The sequence below is a fragment of the Charadrius vociferus genome, unplaced genomic scaffold (genome assembly GCF_000708025.1).
Source record: "Charadrius vociferus isolate BGI_N301 unplaced genomic scaffold, ASM70802v2 scaffold266, whole genome shotgun sequence".
Taxonomy (NCBI): Eukaryota; Metazoa; Chordata; class Aves; order Charadriiformes; family Charadriidae; genus Charadrius; species Charadrius vociferus.
Window position 1 is genome coordinate 1,873,984 of NW_009649114.1, and position 20,014 is coordinate 1,893,997.

A 20,014-nucleotide genomic window follows, 5' to 3' on the forward strand; every position below is an offset into this window, starting at 1 on the left:
CGTGCCAGTCACTCCCTGCTCCCTGTGGACTTTAATTTAAATGGACATTGCAATGCGGATGCTGCTTCATTTAATCCAGAGGATTCCTCAGTGTTCTTGGTCAGATTTGAATCTTAATTCTCTTTGGTATTCACCAGCTGAGTTCCGAAGTTAGCGTCTGTGAGAGTGCAAGAAAACCTGCGTGCTATCTTTTGGAGAAGGACTGAACTGGCACTACTACCCCATAAAGATCCTGATCACCATCTCAATCTCTTTCCTGCACACCGGGCAAGGTGATCTCTTTTTCTTCAGCATCTTTGCACACTTGAAACAAGCCACAAGGTGAGCAGTCCTTCCATGGACAATATTCCCATCCCGTGGTCTATGATGGCATAAGAAGCAAGGATTCAGTAATTTTTTTATACTCTCTAAAGACTGTATTTCTTCCTCTTTTTTATGCTCAGTGAAATGCAACAGAGACTCCTTGCTTTCACATTCTCGTGCCAAATCCAAAGACTCAATAGAGCTGCAGGGATCTACATGTGATTTCTTTTCTACCACGTACAGGTCTTTGGGTTGGCCAACTGGAGCAGAAATAGTCCTTCGGCAGTCCGGCACGTCTATCCCTTCATCATCCTTTTTGTTTTGCATAGCATCAAAAAAAAACGGACTGGGAAAGAGAATGAGCCAGTTTGGGGCAATCTGAGTACCAGTCTTTCCGTAAGGCCCAGCAGCGGTAACAGTACCGTTTGCCTGGAGAGTTAAATTTCTTACATTTGGTACATTGCCAGCAGTCCTGAGGAGTGATTGAGGCAGACAAAAAGAGCAGCAAGTTAGTGTATTCTTGTGTACAACTCATTTCCTCTACATAGGAAAAGCAGCAAAGGAGCTTCATCAGAAAAGGATATTTATTACTGGGTATAAGCTTGCAAATGCATGATTGCTGGTTTGATTATCAGCACCTCAGAAAGCCTAAGGAAAATTTGACTACCCCGTGCATTCTACAGATGCAGATCTCTTCTTAAGCATTAAAATCCGTCCTTCCTTCCTCCCAGCCTCTGGAAAAATACAATGTCGTCAAGCTGTGCAGTTTATTGAATTTTCAGTATCTCACTCTAAATTCAAGGGTAGAGCTACTGGACTCAGTCAGGAATATATTTCCCAGACTCACTAATCACGTAGCATCTGTTGAACCTGCACAACTAATAGCAGTTTACTTGACCATCCCACACAGCAAGGCCAAGAGCTGCCCAAGTTCAGAGCTACGATTCAGCTGTCCAACGCCAGGGACATCTACATTTTCATGCAGACACAGCCTAGGAAATGATGCTAAATAATTCTGGTGCCACCAGCTGCAAAGAGGATCATGACACACTTCTGCTGACGTACAACAAAACCTCAAAAGGCAGCCAGCAGGACTGGGAGAAAAAAAGGACAAATGAAAGAACACAAACTTTGTGTCCCTCAGTATTTACAATGAGGGAATTCAGAAGACGAATGGGATACTGGGGAGGAGTGACAACCCAGTAATTACTGCTTATTCTCTCTTTCCACCTTGTTTTTTCATTAAAACAGGGGAAAGAGCTCTGGTCTGTCCTTAGAGAGGCACTGCGAGGATAAAGACATTACACCAGCAGGTACGCAGGCTCTCCTCCTGACAAAGGCCATACAAGTATCTCAGAAAAACGGGGCGAGGTGGGACGTGGATTCTCTTCTCATCCCAGAAGCTACCACAAAACAACTGACAGCTTCAGAGCTGGCCTGGACATCCAGGACTCAGTGGAATCCCAATCCTGACACAGGAATTTCCACTAATAAGTGTTTTTTTGAGTATGAGCACCTCAGTGATTACAAAGTGCCTACTTTAGATTTCCAAATCTCTGCTAAGGATCTCCTTCCTTTCAGAGGACAATACAGAATTAACCTTATTAAAACATGTATGGATGTTGTTAATACTAATTTCATATAGTATTAGACTGACCCTGCTGGAAACCGAGGGCCTAATCTTCATTCACTTCCTGGGTGTGTGAAGAGACAAGTTAAACCATGAATAAAAAGCCAGTGGCTGCCCATGCTGACACTACATTGCCCTGTACAAAAAGGGATGAACAATGTAGAAACAAGGATCCTAATCTCCTAGTCAAAAACCCCTCCTAGTTAGAGCACGTATAAATTCTCTCACATCACCAGAAAAAGTGGCCAAAATCACGAAGTTCCAGAACTGCGCTGAGGCCAGGAGAGACACTTGGTGTTTTTGGGCTGGGTGGGTCAGAGCACTCACGGGCTGCCAGTGCTCAGTGCCTGTCCAGTTTAGAATTTAACAGAGCCCCGCTATGAGGTAGCACGCGCCAAGCAAGGACCACTGACCTAAATGATGCCTACCTCGGAAGTAGCTTCTGTATCTGTGTCATCACTTAAGCATTGAGAATCCTCCAAGTCATGCAAACACGCATCCTCGGTCACCTGGAAAGAGTAAAATGTTGTTAGAGGTGTGCAATAATCTCTATGATGTGCCTGGCACTGCACACCAAAACTAAAATGACTATATAATCGCCATGATAATTAAGCCATTTCTATAAGGGAATGAAAAGCCATTTTATGTACAGTATCTATTCCAGACTGTTGTCAATAATTATCGCTGGGCAATATTCCTTTGGTCAACTCATACCTCTCTCTGATGGACACAAGAATCATACAAATACAAACATGTACACACCTGAGCAGTCCTCCTAATTTCCATGGAAGAAATCATGATCTCAATCCTCTTAGGATCTTTAACATCTCATTAATTACTCGTGACCAATCTTACTACCACCTCAGCTAGCAGACTCCAGCCAGCCTATCTAATACTGAACGCTAACACAACGTTAACTGAGATTTTCCTCTTCAAGTGTTTTCATTTATTACTCTTGCAGATATTGGCTAGAAAAATAGTAAAGTTGCTGCTCAAGTTTTAAATTAATTTTGTGTGTTTAAATGAAAACCCAAGCAGATTGACTACAAAGGAATGCTATCACCCTGCGTACAGAACGGTAACAGCCTTTTCTAAACACAGTTTAAACTCCGGATGGTTCTAGATCTAGTTCCTCCCACATCAGCACAGCACCAAAAGGCAGATGAAAAGCAAAGGATTTTGTACTTCCATGAGATCAGTCAAACAAGGCCAACCGGTGGAACACATGCACTGTGGTTGTTTGAAGAGGTACCTTTTTGTCACTTTCTTTCACTTCCTCGCAGTCAACTGTTTCCACCTTGACTGCAGCACTGCTCTGATCCGACGGGCATTCATTGAGGAACCACAAGTCATCAGTAGTATCTGAAACAACGGCAGTGTCTATGTCCTGTTGGAGAAGAAACAGAAGAGACCACTTAGAGCTCAGGTTATCAGCAGCAGGAGAACCAGCACCACAACCATCGCGACAGCGAACGCCTCTCCCCTTTTCCTCATTAACAGCCGCCTTAGCCCTGGGCAGCTTCTCCAGTCTCCCCTGGGAGAGAAAGGGGCTGCTCACTACTCTCACAGACACCCCTTTTCGGGAGCAGCACTGTGCTCGCTCCCCTTGCTAGCCGGCCATACAGCAGCTGGCCACCAGGCTACAGCCATATGCACCACGGAACAACTTTCAACCCAGAAGAGGGGCAACTCCTGAAATACAACCAATGCTCTGGAGTGCAGACAGACCTCCAACGGCTGAACACAGCCTTCAGAGAGCACCTAGTTTATTTAAGAACGCTAAAGGTAACCAACCACCTGATGTGAAAGGCTGGGGCAGGAACACACAAGGGAGAGGCTGAAAATCCTGGAGTGGGAAGGGGAAAGAAAGAACAAGAATATTTTATTTACTTGGAACCCAAAAGAGGAGAGGAAGAAAATACAGTGCACCTATTTAAAATGGCTACACACCTGGTTAGTCTGAATATCTGTTGATCCATTACTTCTGGACTTGTAATTGCTTCTGAGGTTGCCTAAAAACCACCATGGAAGACCAGCTACATCCCATTCCTCAAACACTAGGTCCAGTTTAGGCTTCTTGCTTTTAGAGAGGTTTTCTATTAAGTCTTTGTCTGTAAGAGCCAAGTAGAATCTAAGTCATGCCACACCTACATTATTTAAGAGACTAGCAGAGAAAAATTTGGCCCCATCTGATTTTAGAAATCTTTCTTGCTCCTTCTTACAGCTCGTTACTGCTAAGAACTTTGGGGTTTGTATGAGTGTACTGGGATGTTAGTTAGATCTGTCGCACATCTGTACTTGTGTATCTACCCAAGTGAACCTGGCAAAATAGTCACCACACAGCCATCAGCGGTCAGAGAAGCATCCCAGTGTTACCAGTGTCTCTATAACTGTACAGGTTCTCTTTAGCATTACCTTGCTTTTAAGTCTCAATACAGAAACACAAAGACTTCTTTCAGAGCCCCACCCAAGTCAACACTGAGTAGGTATCTTGCGTGACTTAAGATGCAGAAAGGAACTTTTGAATTTGGTTCAAATTTCCAGTGATGGGAGCTCCTGAATTCTGAAACCAGGCTCAAAATAGGAAGCAGGAAGGTAAGAATCCATCCTCTATAACCCCATGCTTCAGCCTCCTTTTTAGCCTGTGCAGTTCAGTCTATGATCCTAGACTCAGCAGTCTGAATTTCAAGATAACCTTGAATCTCTCTCTCTTCAGTGCCAAGAGTTTCAAAGGACAAGGACTGTTTCTACCTCCTTTGTACGTGCAGCCAGGAAAATGTCTACTGCTCTCATTTGATCTGGAAATACCCACACTTGCAAAGAAGATCTGGTTTTACAAATTAGGTTCCTTGATATGAGAACGACATGAGAATAGAAAGTAGAAAACCAGGAAAATTGCTTCTGTAACATCAGAAATCCATGAGTGAACCAGAAAGAAATCCCCAGACATTAAAACAAAGGAAATGTCTAAATATCGAGGAGCTGCATTACACTTAAACTGGATAGAAAAAAATTTCCATTGTTATTCAGTTCCCTGATTGGCTTGCAGGTAATGACTGCAGACGGCTCAGGCTGTGTTCTCTGTAATCAGAGGAGAGAGTCCCTTGGGAAGATAAATAGATACAAGTATAATTTCAGCATTTAAAATACCCTTCAGCAAGGTCTGTAAGATTTTTCATGGCATTGTTTAATGATAGATGTTCTTTTGGGGCTTAACCTGCCATCTTATTCAAAGAGTTTGTTTATTTATGAAACCAAGTATCCAAACTAGGAAACACGTCTATTGTAAAATACTTTTGGTAAACATTTGCAGTTCTCTCAATCTTTAAAATAAGACGATGATTTTTAAAGATTGTTATTTCACAACAGGTTTTTATTAGTCTCCTGACACCCTCCTCCTGCATTCTGCTGATGCAGAGCTCAACGTGTCACACTGGAGAAAGAGCAGAAGAGCTTGTACACATTGTGTTACTGCAGAAAAGATGGCACTCACCTTCACAAGTCTCACATTTTTGCTCTGAGGTAGACAAAGAAGAAGCATTGCTTTCACCTTCCATGATGCCAGTGTCAGAACCTTCTTGCTGGCTAAACTGCATGAAGGAAGGAAAAAAGAGATGTTAGTCTATCAGAGCTTATAGGGACAAGGGGATGTAGCACTTCCATTCCGAGTCACCAGCTGCAGTACAAGACCAAGAAGTTATGAAGAGAAATAAAAGTTTCTGAACAAAAACTACACACTATTAACCCTTTAAGAAGGCTAATGCATCTGTAATCAGCACAAACAATATACTTGCAACCTAGGAAAAATCTTAAGATTGGCCAAAGTCCAAAAGTTGCCATCTTTAATGCAGTATATACTGTGATCTTTGTGACTCTCAGGCCCCCAGTGTGAACAGACACCTCCCAGCTCAGACTACCTTAATCCCAAAATATACCTGGAAACAAGTTTGAATGTGCAAAGATTTTTCCTAGGTTTCAGATTCTGCCTGAAAGCTTCTGAAAACAATCCTACTAAACACAAAACTTGTTCACACATTTTAGAAAGCTTAATTATTTGGCAATTCCTACTCAGAGAGGGGACGGGAGAGAGGGGAGAAAGACGTGAAAATACAGAGCACGCTGGAGGAACTGAGGACTAGAAGTGCTACACCCCAGAGAAACGCGCTCAGAGACTGGTACTCTGTTATGAAGAGAACAGAGAAGGGTCACTCTGTCCCTGCTCTGTGGACTCCAAGAACTTTTCAGGAAGGTGAGGACCTGGCAGCCAAGCAGCACAAAGTTCTGGCAGTCCACCATGCACAGGTACAGAGAAGGGGCACTCTGTACAACAAAAGAAACCACCAGGCAGTGGGTTTACCTTCAGCTGGTCTTGGCTTGGCTTATCGACGCTCTGTTCCTTTGCGAGATTCTGTGCAGCATCTAGATGGCAGGTAAAACAAAAGAAAAAACCTTCCCTGGTAATAACCATTCTCACAACACAGAGGGTCTTCAGCAAGCAACCAACGAGCCAGGCTTGGCAGACCTCTAAGTAACCCTTTAAGAGAAACAGAACCCTTTCTTCCTTAGAGAGCTGGCCATTTCCTTGAGAGGCACTCCTGCAGTATTCCCCAGGCTTTGCGAGGTACGTATGAAGGCATCAGCCTATGGAACAGACAGTCTGTGCCCCCTCAGAGATGAAGCTTGATGAAACCTCACAGCATGTAAGAACCTTCTTCCCAATGTGAAAAACTACTCTCTTTCCTACAGGCTGTCCTCCCATCACAAGTGCTAGGTCCTTTACACAAGAGGTTTGCATGGAGGCACAAATCTAGAGCAATAGCAGAGGGTGGGGACTCTCACTTGAAGGCTGGATCAGATCTGTGCTGAAGAAGGTGAACACAGAGGAGTAAGATTTTTATAAATTCCTGAAGACGCTATCTCTTTCAGCTTATGCTGAGACAGGAAAAACGTCTTTCTTGAAGGGTGTGGACGTGAAGAGCAATGACTAGACTAAAGAAGGGAAAATTCCATGCACAGCAAGCTCTTTCCTGGGTAACTGTGTACACATCCATAACACAATTTAATCCAGATGATTATGCTGGCCCCAAGAGTTACTTAAAAGGCCAACCTAAATAGCAAGAACAATCAAATTAACAGAAATCTTTCTACATAATAGGAGAGCTGCACTTGGAAGTCTACCCTTTAAACAGAGTGACTTGCTAGAGAACAAAAGATGCAAGGATGCCTACTGCTTGCTCCCCTTTCAATTTAGCAGAGAGATTCCCTGCTGAATGCCAGGCAGACACGACCAGTCCAATTCAGACCACGAATCAAGGCACTGATACCAAGACACTGAAAACTGCTGCAATAGGCAGAGAAGTGGACCACTTCGTTGGTCCATAAAATGAGCCAAAACACAGGAACACAAAATGACAGGGCTCTATCCCATATTCTTTGCCCTCCGTGCATTAGTTCAGCTTTCCCTTTCCCTTCCGTCACCCTACAGCTTCTGCAGTCACTGACTATTTAATACCTGAAGGAAAACAGAAGCCAATTGGCTCAACCATAATTGCTTTGGCATTGCAGGGGCACTAGAAGAGTTGAAGACCTACCCTTCTAACACTTTATAAGTAGCCTGAAACACTGTGTGAAAAGACAGTCTTTACTTATTGGAAGGCTTCCTTTTTTCAAGCCAACATACACTACACAAAATGTCCTCTAAAGTAAGGTATTCCTAAATAAGTGACACTAATCAGTCATGTCAGTCACACTAAGAGTGAAAGCTAGCCAAGTTAAGGACACCATCTGATAAGAGCGTTATGTAAGAGCTTAGTCTTTATTATCAAGATGTACTGCAGTCACTTTTCTTTCTACAAGTGTACTTAAAAGAAGTGGCCGAGATAATCTGCAAAATGATGTGCTGATAAGCACTGCTTTGGCTAATGAATACAAGCAGCTATTACAAAACATGAAAGTTGAAGACCTCTTTAAGCCCTGTGGCACTTCTAGCTATTCCTATGTTGTGCTGAAGGAAAACCAATACCTAGTCATCCTTCCTATTTATTTTCGAAGGTCTGGTCTGCCAAGCTTGTTTCGTTTTATAGTCACACGCATACACAAGCAGACACGGTGGTATAACTCAATGATCATCTCCCTAAAGGAACAGTATTTCCTTCGGCAGGTTTAAAAATAGTTACACCATGACTGGACCACACATGCACACCCAGCCACACGCACCCAGCCACAGGCACACATCAAGCAGAAGGGGACAGGGCAGCAGAGGAGAGAGGGTTTCGCTGGCATCCTTTGCTCTCCACATACAATGCCGACAGGGAAGAGGTCAGGGCATCACCAGCGAGGGAAACAGCACTCACACAGTTATTCTGTAGGTAATGTGTTTCGACAAGAGTCCACTTAGGAAGATTCTTCTATATAAATAGAGAAAGGAGGGGGACCTCAGAGGCACCAAGACACGGCTCAAAGCAGAGGATTAATCAGTTCAGGGCCATGTTTTCTCAGTTTCAAAGTTTGCACAAGCTTTTATGCACATGTGCAAAAACAGACTAAGCCCTAATGAAGAACTAAGTCCATATTATCTGCTTACAGATCCCAGGAAGTAGGGCACAAGAATCCACAACTCTCCTGGTGCAGCACCCTCATGATTTGCACACTTGTAGTTTCATCAGAAGGGTTTTTTTCAAATGAAGATTAACAGCCGTACAACAGGAACTGGCTGCAAGGGAGCCACCAGCTGAGATTAATTTAAGAATAAATATTCATTTATGACTGAAGGACTTTTCATGTAGATAGATTTGATTTCTCTTATGAGCTGGGAAAGTAACAGTGACCTTTAAAGGTTCAAGTGTTCGATTAAAGTCCAGACCTCTTTGGCCTGCAGAAATAGGTTGGGTTTCCAGCACTCAGTGTCAAGACTACGAAAGTATAAAATGAGGTGGGAGCAAGAAGTCGCAGCATGCTATGAAACTGAGAAAAGACTGAGAAATCAATAGTGATGTGGATGGGATACTTCAGCCACGTTGATTTGTACATCCACAGTATTTCGCTCTGTCAGTGCGCTTCCAGACAGAGTGTGCCTGCTGCTCCAAAGTTTGGCCATTGGTTATAGGCAGCCACGTTACTCCAACAGCTAACTGATTTCATATCACAGCTACTGATGGTGGACACACAGAAAAAACACATACTCAAAGAGATTGCCTTGTCAAAGCCTTCATTAGCAGTTTGTTCAAACTTCAGAAACATTTCTCTTTTCTGAATATCATTACTTACCCAACTTACATCAACACTACATTGAATATACTCGCCCATACTGTGACAAACCTACCTGCCATTGCAGCAGAAGTCAGGTTCCGTTTCAACATGTCATAGACTGGGCTGTGGGAAAGAAGGCGATAGTTGACTACACTCACAAAACCAAACAGCATTACCCTTTTAAACCAGGGACAGAAATTCTGTTTTATTTTCCAGAGTGACAGTGGAAAATGCAGGGGCAGGGTCTGCCACTCCTAAATGCTACAGTGAAGTCTAGCTCAGAACTTAACTGAACGATGCAGATTTTAGCTGAAGTCTGAGATCAAGGGCCTGAGAAGATGCAGAAATAAAAGGAGAAAAGATGTCACCTCAAGCAGCTCGCTGCCTGGACCATTCAGAACTGGGTCTTCAGAATAAAGGAGCTCAACTCCAACTTGTCAAATGCATTACCAATAAGCCACTGAGCAGGGCACTTGGTATTCATGGAGGTTTTCGCGACAGCGAACAGAAACGGTGACACCAAGAGTCTCCTGTCTCAGCATCCTCTATAATACAACATACATTAAAGGTGACTTTTTCCTACCTTGGATCTTTTACAGAGAAGCTCTCCAGTCCCAGCAGTTCTCCCAGCTGATCTCCTCCACAATAGACCATGTGTTGCTGTCTTTTGTCATATAGCTGCCTCACCATTATATACTGTCCTAGGTGATGCATAACCTGTGGATACATAACATACCATTAGCCATATCTGCAGCTGAAACCAAACCACCAAAGACCCTGGAAATTTGCTTTAGTTTATGATACTTGCCTCCTGCTACCCTACACAGCGCGAGTCAAACAGTACCTGCTTTTTACGCATATCTGCAATTCACTGGTGCCTCTCAACCAAGGGAGAGTTGTGCTTACTGCTATAAGGTTTGTCACCGTTAACGCATGACAAGAAGGAAAACTGAGTCAAAGATGGACAAACAGAGGTGACTCTGCTACACCACATTACAATGAAACATGAAATGGGTGATAACTCTTTTATCTGGGGAGTCTCCCTCAGCGAGAGCTGCAGATGGAGGCTGCTGGTGTTCAACTTAGAGCAAAAAAGAGAAGGAAATGGGTGCGGAGGAGGCAGAAGGTATCCCCAGTTAAAAGAAGGAGCTGTTACTCAAGGATGACCACATTTACAGTGCTGTTCCTCAGGACACAGTTTGCAGGATGCAAAAATAAGCGCATTAGTATCACAAAGAAGGATGGAGAGGAACCATCCTCTGAGAGCTAGGGGACACTGCCAGCTACAGTGAAGAATCCAGAGTGCAAGAAGAGAAAGCAAAGTGCATTAAGCACAATATAGGCAGGTTCCACCCCCCATTAGCCACCAAAGTGACCCTCCTGAATGACAGTGCCACCAAAATGTTGCTAACGGTACTCCATTCACTGCAGAAAAAACTGACTTAACCGAGTTAAAATGTTAATCTATACAAGTAACCTGCATTTAATACTCAGCTCTCCCCATTTAAACCATTCAATTTGTTTTTGCAAAAATTTTTAGAAGCTAAGTAAGTTATTTAAATGCATAAGTGTTTAAAATAAGTCACAAGGCTCTGCAGGAATATTTGACACATTCATAATGAAAAACCACTGCATTTAATTCTTCGCAGACAGGATACTCTTGTAAATCACAGTCAGTGTCATTTTTTTAATCTTGTACACATATTGCATTTTAATCTTAAAATAAATGAATTCACGGGGTCTCAGGTTTAGCTGACAAGCCATTTCAAAGGAAAGTTAAAAGAAAAATATCAACTGGAATCCAATTTTTAAGGCTTTCATGCACTGAGCAGAGAGCAAGACAATTGAACAACCTCTCCTACTCTCTCTCAGGAATGTGGCTATCCCATCTCTCTTTTCTCCAAAGAGGTTTCTGATTTTCCAGAATAAATAGTTTTCTTTAATATTTCACACTCCTATTCCAATTCCTCCGGGGTCTCTCAAGACAATTTATGATCAATCAAGTCACAACAGCCCTACAGGTAAGGTATCCCTATTTTGCAGATAAGGCTTCAAAGAACAGAAAAATTAATAGCCAGTGCCATCCCTTCCACGCAAAGAGCCATCTCCCAAACAACCAGGGACAGGCACGGTTCCAGTGCCTAGAAACTGAGCCCACCTCCTTCAGCGTGAAGGTTTCACCTTGGGCGCCTGCAGCCTGCAGAATCTTCAGAAGCGGCAGTTTGGGTCGCACCTACAACACGGAGCAGAGAGTTTTGTTTGAATGACTCGAAGCAGTGCGCTGCTGAGAGAAAGCAGGTCAGCCTGGCACGCGTGCCTGCATATCACAGCTAACCAACCCAAGTTGCCCCAGTCAACCTGTGTAAGACCCTCACACCAAGCACAGAGCTGACAACCGCAGGGCGGGGGGAAACACTGCTTGCCTCAGGCTAACCTGCTGAAGGCTGGTATTCTTTTTTTTTTTTTTACAAGTCATCTGCATGGACAAACAGCTTAACAAGAAGTTGGAAAGACTGGAAATCAGCACAATCATTCTGACTCAAGTGCAAGACAAAAAAAGCCAAGGAATTTGGGCAGCCAGCTCTAAAGGCTTTAATCACTCGAATTGTCCCATTAACTTTGATGTCATTCATCCTGCGAGATTGGAAACTCAGAGCCTTGGTATGGAGTCCTAGGCGGTGAGTAACCAAATGTACTGAGTCATATATTTAGGAACAATGATGGTGCATTCCGATTGCCACTTCAGGAGCAGCATGCCTGAATTTTCTCAATTAGTGCAGTGAACAAATCGGGTCTGCTCTGTACAGACCTTAGGGAGTACGCGTTTATTAGGATCCATGAAGAGGCACATAGTAATAAGACCGCATTAAACACAAGGTGTGGTCAATTAACACCAAGGATCAGAACATGTATTTTTCCGTGGATCTCACTCATCAACCAAAATCTTTATTATATAAAATATAAAGCACCCTGGGAACCATGCAACTGCTCCACAACCCCTTTAGGTTTCACCCACACACCCAAGCAGCTTTGAGTAGCAGATGAGACAGATGATGCCGTATAAAACAGCAGCAGGTTTTAAATAGCTACTTCACCCCTACGTTGCTACTTCATCTAGTCCACAAGAATTTTAACAATTCCTAGCAGAGTGCCGCCACATGATCCGATGCCTTATGTTCTCTAAAAAATGTCAGAAAGCCCTCGCTGTTCCCTGAACGCTACACAATTGTGTACAATACCGTATACTAATGCACGGTTCCCATGCGGAATCTCTTCTTCTGTCCTCCTTCTCTACCACAAGCTAATACAGCAAGATATTTCAGTCTGTCACAGGACAGAAAGTCCAGTCCTCAGCACACGATATTCATGGCTGTTTCCCCTTTGACAAGGCTCATGCCTTCTCAAGGCACGTATCCATGCTAGGCAGCAAAGCCCCTTACCCATCAATGTTAGGTGGGTTCACCCGTGTCTCATACACAATTGCAATCTCCCCTTTTTTCCCCAAGGACTAGAGCCCGCTTGCAGCCCTGCGACACCTCCTCAGCAGACAGCCTCAGCTGCAGCATCGTGTTCCTGAATGAGGTAAGAGCGGGTTTTGCTTGCTTGTCACGACTGTAATTTGTCACTCAGCTATCAGGCAGTATCTTGGCAGGGTATTTGTTCCACTGTTTTTTAATATTGTAAAAAAAAAAAAAAACAATCTCCTCTGTGAATGTGTCTGGGCTGCCTGTTTTCTCATTGTTATGTTTGCTAAATGTGTTTTGAAGCTCAAATGGAACAGCTCGTGTCCAGCCCCAAGTCTCTTCCCAACATCAGCTTTTTTACTAGGAAAAAGCACAGCACAACTCAAATAAGTGCTTCTATCAGCACATAATTTTTAATAAGATGAAATTATGTGTTTGCATTCATTCATTTCTCTAATGACCACTCTCAAATGGATATAAGTAACTCCTTATACATCTCTTTCTGATTAAAGAAGCAACCTAGTTAGCTTGATCACTTTAAAATGGGCCCTTAGCTACTACAGCACAGCCAAAATGGAAGTGTTAATTCCACACTGCTTAGGACACTGAGTGTTGACAATCAATATTTTGCTACTAGTATCAGAGCCTATTTACTTATTTTTTCATGCAGAGTGAATTGAATAAATAAGCATATACATCAATGCTGCACAGGACTTGGCTACATTTCAAAGCTTCCAAATTAAGCCTCAAATGAGTTCTAAATTAAGCCTCAAATGGGAGGCGCTCTCAACTTCCCAGCAGCTTATTTCCACTCCTGCCACATCCCCTCCTACTGTGGAAACGCTTTTTACAACGAATTGGCTCTGGATGGTTGGATGCCTGTCTTGGAGAAACCCTTCTGATTTTTTAGACCAGATTTTTACTGTTACTGTTTGCAAATTTCTCTGACTGGCTGTCAACATGGTATCGAACCATACTCAAACCACACACCTGCCACGTTGGCCCTGGCTCGGAGCTACAGGTACCTGTTGTTCTGGGGACACTCCAGGAATAGTCAATAATGGGAGTACTACATGTTCAATACTTACCTAAGTTGATTCCAAAAAAGGCATTACTCACTAGACAAAGCTCAGCACAGAAGTTTACAAAGCTCTAATACAGCTGTCACAAGACTCCAGCACTAGGAGGAATTCTTCAAGTATAGGTCCAGCACAAAAATATGCGTTGTAAAATTTCTTGTAAGGCCAGCTGTAACTGCTTTTGTGCTTCCTCCACCATTAAAATGTTCATAAATCATTGATCTAATGCTGAAAGCTAACACAGCTCCTCAGGACAAAAGCCCTTACTCCATCAGGCTAAATTCTTATTACTTAAATGTACTTGAGAGAGCTTTGATTTGATGGAAGAAATCACTGCTTTAGTGAGGAGAAAGCAGTGAAGATAAGTGGGAGAGATAATTACCTGGTTAACTTGTCCAAGTGTGATTCTGCAGGCATTCTCAGCTGCTGGATGCTGGGCAGAGCTTGAAGATGTCATTCTGGCAGTGATTAGCTGTTTATAGCACAAACCTATAAATGAGAAGGGTTGTGTACCGATTAAGCTGAGAAACCTGGTCTTGAGTTTAACCACTTCCACTTCTTAGAAGCTTCAGGAAACCAGTGTTTAAAATTAGCCCTGCATGCATATCTTAAATGACTGCTGTATAACGCTAATGTTCATGTGCCCCTCACCTGCTCTGTCCAAACTGATGTGCTCCATCCTACCCAAGGTGCACCCAGCTGCCCAGTGCCTGACAAACAGCCCCGCGAGCAGAGCTCGGACAGATCTGCTGGGGCACTGAGGATGCTTTGACTGTCCGTCTCTAGGAGTGGCACAGCACGGTGAGGAACTTGGGGAACTGCCAGTCTCCATCGAGCCACTGGCAAACTGTTGAACATGGTGAAATCCTTGAGTCAGAGGGGGGGAAATAGAAGCTGAGTCACAATCAACCACAATGGAAATCTTCACAAGACAGCAACCCCTCGATTGCCCGAAAGGAGGAGTAGTCAGTGCTGATGGCAATGATTAACACATTCCCCACCTGCTTTTTCAAGAGCTGAGAACCTGCTAAGCTGCTGCAGCCTTCATCCCAAATGACTAGATGCGGGCTAGAAAATTAACAGTTTTAACAGCATTACTGGGTGAGCAGGTGAAATGATCCTTTCCTGGAAAGGAACAAAAGGGGAAGTCCTGCAGCTATTTGAATTTGTCGAGCCCTATCAGTTTCAGTATCCACCCAAAGAGCACAGCTTCATCTGCAGAATGATCTGTAATGACTCATGTTCACAGCACAATCCAGTTTAATCTATCCCACACAACAAGTTTGAAAACTTCTTTATGTTTAAAGAGAAAGGATGGTGTAAATTTAACTACCCACTGGAAAAAAAAAAAAAAGTAACTTGAACCTGCTGGAGAAGTAATGTAAGTCTTGACCTTGTTGCAGCACTAAAGCTCAGACCGATGTACCTGTAAAATTGCTGTGTGCCCCTGAACCTAGTTACAATAAAAATCTCGATGTGAATCTGGCTGCAATTCTGCAGACGATACTGAAACTGCCATTTTGGTAAACTTAAGGCTAGAGCATGAGACGAACTAGAAAGCCTGGCTCCTGAACCTGCCTACACAGATGCAACTTCAGGAAAGTTTTTACTGTGTGGAATCTGGAAGAAGCATCAACTTTTAACCCATGCAGTAGTTTAAATTAGACCTGAAAACGTGAAGCCAAACACTTTCAAAGCTGTATCTAAATTGTCTTTCACAGACTTTTCCAGACATAGCAAATTAATTTGTTATTACTACATCAGTTATAAAGAATGTGAGCCAGTAAGATTAGCTATATTTAAAAAGTGAATACTAGCAAAATAACCAGGCTTATGCCTGAGGAATGTAACCAAACATTTTTAGATGTAGACAAACCAGGCTGAATATCTATCTAGCAGGCAGTACAGAAACCTCAGCAATGACAAAAAATCTGAGCTTTAGCACCAATTCAAGTTCACCTATCCCTCCCCTGCCCCATCTATTAAAAGGGACTTATAATGACTTTGTTTGAGGCTTCTGATAGTACTTATAGCATTACATTTCTCTGAAGTAAGGTGCTATCAAGAATAAAATCCTTCCCAAAGATCAAATATATCTCTAAATAGTTACAAAAGCTTGATTAAAGCATAACACATGTTCAAGTTTGGTAAATAACATTGATAGTGACCAGATCTAAGTAGTAACTCAAAATAAGTGACTTATAACAGCTAAAACAAGTTCCACGTTATCAGTGTCTTAAATTTTAACCAAGGTTTCTACTTGATAACGCCGACCACGATGCAACACAAACTGCCCGCAGGATCCTTTACGCTTTACAAGCCGAGCTGTACTTCGTACTAAGCTGCAGACCAACTTACCGACCTTGAACTTCTCTGCTATAAGGAGTACTGCTAGGATGGGCCAGCCGCCTCCTGGGTTTCCCAGGCAGTCCCTTTGCTCCTGCCAAGAGGAGTCGGCGGGTCCTTGTGCAGGAGAGCAGCTCCAGCGGCCCCGGGGGTGCTGGGTGCAGCCTCCCCAGGAGCTCTGCGCGCCCGGCTGGGCTCCCGCTCCTCCGGAGGCTCTGAGTCGCTCTTTCAAAAACCGCTTCTGCCTCCAACTCAGCTAGGCAGGAGAGGGAGTCGCTAAATACAGCAGCTTCTGATAAGAGCTTGAGTTGGTGTGAAAAACGGACAAAAAGGGAGAAAGCGGTGGATTTCCTCTCCACCCTGCATTCCTGGAAAGTGGCTCTGCTACCCCAGAGTTAAGAGAGTCAACTAAAGATGACTTTAACTGTTTCAATACTGGGTTTATTAGAGAAAGGCGGGCAAGTTAGTGCCTTGCTTCCAGTCTTTACAGATAAATTGTATTTTTAGCAAGTTTGATTCTTAGTAATACTAACTTCCTTTAATTAGAAATTAATCTTGAGATTACTGAATGCTATCTTCCCAAGCATGCAAGCTCTAAAACATGTCCAGGCTGCAGACACCCACAAGATTTATGGAGGCAGTCACCAGTCATTGCTTTACCACCCTCTGCACACAGGCTGGCCAGAAACACAAATGGTAGAAATTCCTTGAGAACAGAGAAGCTCCTTGCTCAGTGAGCCCTATTTAACTTTGCCCTACAACTCTATTTTCCCACCTATTTTATGCCAAATATTTTATCCCACAACTCTGAAAATGTCTAATTTGCAGCCAGCTGAACCAAGCATCAGTGAACTTACCGCTGTTCCCCTCTCCAGCTTTGGAGCTACATATGTAAGAAAATTACACTGGACCAGAGTAATGATTTGGAGGAAACCATGAATCACAAAGTAGTCATGAAGTAACAATTTTTTTTTCCATTTTAACACTTTATATGGTCATGCACACTATGGGAACAAGTCATCTGCCTGTTTTGTGAGTAAAAGTTCCTTCTCTTAAGAGATCAAAACCCCATTAGACCACAGCTTTTGATGCTTACAGAAGGTAAAGAGACAAAAGATCTTAACAGAAGCGAGTGCAAGCGTGAGGTGCATAGACTTTTGACAGCAGTGTCTGAAAAATTGAAGCTAAGCTTCTAATTTGAGTTTAGTTTTTGTTTTAAAGTATCCCTCTTTTAAGGAAAGAATGCAGTTTCCAACTTCTGTGCAAAGAGAAAATATAGCAGGGAGTGTGAGCCAGACATTGTTGTTCCATGTATTTGTGGACCCTGTAATGGCTCACTTCAGCAGTGGTTTAAGAGCTGATATTTAAATCTTGTCCTCAGCATCATCCTTTTTCATGCTTTCACATAAAGCAAAATTTCTACTGAAAACAAACTTGCGGTCTCATGTCAAGAGCAGGCCTGGAGGGGAGACTTTAAACCAGCACTGATTTGACAACTGAGAGCTAATTAGGTTTGTGACTCTCAGTGTGAGTCCTTCTGCCCACCCGTCTCACCGGGCTTGTGACAGAACCACTGTTCCTTCTCCCTGCAAACCACACCTCATGACATCCTTAGCTCCATCAATGCTGTCACAACGCTTCTACCTTTCTCCAGGCCATACATCCCACCTCATCACATCACTGTGTTCCCAACAAGTTCACACATGTCCTTTGAGAGCTGCAAGATGCCAGCCAAGGAAAACATCAGCTGCTTTTCCACCGCCACCTCCCAATGAGTGCTGCCTTGTCATGATTTTACTCCATGAGCCCTTGCAAGTGCTGGCTGGTTATTTGGGGGCTTCTGGCTGGGAAGTGGCAGCAGGAGGAGAGAAAACAGGGCTGTCAGATTTCACATTTTATAGACTGCTTGACTTCAACTTTTGCTGTCCTGTGCTCAGTTAACTGCTCTAAATTGTTGCTTTGATATTGACTTGGCATTCAATCAGCAAAAATATCCTCTGCTAGGAAAAGCATCCAGAGAAAAGCCCGATTTCAGTACGGGTAAGTCCCTTAATGCACTACTTATGGCAACAAAAGGCAAGGCTACTATTTTTAGTATTAAACACTGATTTTAAGAAGTTCCTTTTTGGCAACTGTTCTGGAGTAAAATCTACATCTTCTGATACAAAAAAAAAAAAAAACAAACACCAAACCCAAAACACAACAACAACAACAAAAAAAACCAAACAAAAGCCCCAAACATTTAATTCTGAATTTCACCTGACGTGACTTTTGCTGCTGACATGATGCATCTACCAGGAACTGTGTGCAGCTCCCTACAGGTCTGCCAATAATGCACCAAAATTAGCCAACTTTTGATAAATGTTAGTAGTTAACAAATACAAATGTTATGCAATGCTTGTTTTATTGCAAAACCAGTTAAGGAGGAAAGAGGAAAAATTTTAAGTTACAAGGAAAAACAAAACTGATCATTTCAATTAAAAATGGCACACTGGCAAATTGCTCTGCAATTCTCCCTAAATTCAGCTGCTGCCAACAATATTTGTTGCTGGCGGTCTCTGGACCGGGCTGGCAGCACTTGCACGTGCCCTTGTTTCCATTTACCTCTATTTTAACAGACAAAATTTGGCTTTTCTTGGAGTTGCTTTTCCCAATAGCAGATACTTCCTTAAGAGAATGTAAAATCAATATCCCTATTTTAGTGCATTCAACCATGGAGCAAGTAGTTAGATCATGAAAACAAGCTGCTTCATCACGTAAGAACTATATAATACCCTGAAGTGACTGTGCTGACTGTTCCCGTCACAGCAATCTACAGCTTAGCTGTAGATTTCTTTCTCTTCAGTGTTGAGCCAAGTACCTTAAAATTTATGAGTCAAACTGAAGCTAATAATCACCTATTTTTTGCAGCAATGAAAAATGAGAAAAGCCCTTATTTTAATCACATCTTCAGCAGAATTAGCCGCGTGATGTTTCACTTACAAGTTTGCATATTGCATATCTAGGGGCTTTTGCTCTACTCCTAGCAGAGTTGCTAAATATATAGGCATTCACTCAAAGTCCTATTACATGTGTTTGCCACACAGAGTCCACAGTCCACTTCTGAAGAAGCAGGCACCCGGGGTATGAATTTTAACCCTTTTTCGATCAGCATATTTGCCATTCAGTCTCCTGGCAATAAGTGCCGCTTGGCACCACACCTACCTGGCAGGAACCGTCCGCACTGCCCTGCCTGGAGCAGGGGCCACCTGCACTGGCCGTGGGGTAACTCAGAGCTGCTGGAGAGCATTACACGAACAAATACCGGAGCAAGAACAAGACAGAGTTCTCATAACACTGCTGTGTTCCTATTTCAGTGGTCCCTTCAATCTCACTTGTTATCTCTTCTCTAAAAGCTTGTAGTTTCCATCTATTACTCTCTGCTTCTGTCAAATTGAAGTCTTGGATAGTTGTAGGTTTATTTCAGCTCTTTTTAACCCTGTGAGTGTCACAGCTCTAAATTCTGCACTATCCGAACCAGGATGTGTTAGAGCTGATCAGCCTAGAACCTAAAGATCACCTTTTAAAGTCTGTCTGTTTAATAAGTGTGAAACATTACACATCTGAACTTTTGAGATATTAATTTCCTCCTTCAAAATACTTCCTTGTTTTTAATACTGCACTTAGCAGAGCGACTACTTCCACCTGTTAAACTGCCCAGCCTCTGGCAGTGTTTTGCCCTGGCACAGCACGACGGGGTTTAAGGTTAAAATCACGGTGTGACAGATGACACATGGCAACAAACAGCCCCGGTCAGGTCACACCACATTCCTCAAGCTTTTACTCTAAATGCTGCCGAAGTCATCAGTGCTGCGGATAACCGTCAAGTATGCAAAAGCTTCGAAAGCAACAAGTCTGCTCCGGAAAAGCTCTTGGCCCTTCAGCCGCCTTCACCCCCGGCCCCC

General features: G+C 43.1%; 1 protein-coding gene across 1 annotated transcript; it reads right to left on the reverse strand.

Annotated features, from left to right (window-relative positions):
* Positions 1 to 216: 216 nt before the first annotated feature.
* MDM4 (MDM4, p53 regulator) lies at positions 217 to 14,181 on the reverse strand. Its single transcript, XM_009888228.1, is given in 13 exon segments — positions 217 to 642; positions 644 to 775; positions 2,362 to 2,442; positions 3,186 to 3,320; positions 3,728 to 3,760; positions 3,762 to 3,779; positions 3,884 to 4,044; positions 5,427 to 5,523; positions 6,291 to 6,352; positions 9,255 to 9,304; positions 9,765 to 9,898; positions 11,340 to 11,414; positions 14,107 to 14,181. Coding segments are annotated over 13 exon segments (1,479 nt in total).
* Positions 14,182 to 20,014: the final 5,833 nt, after the last annotated feature.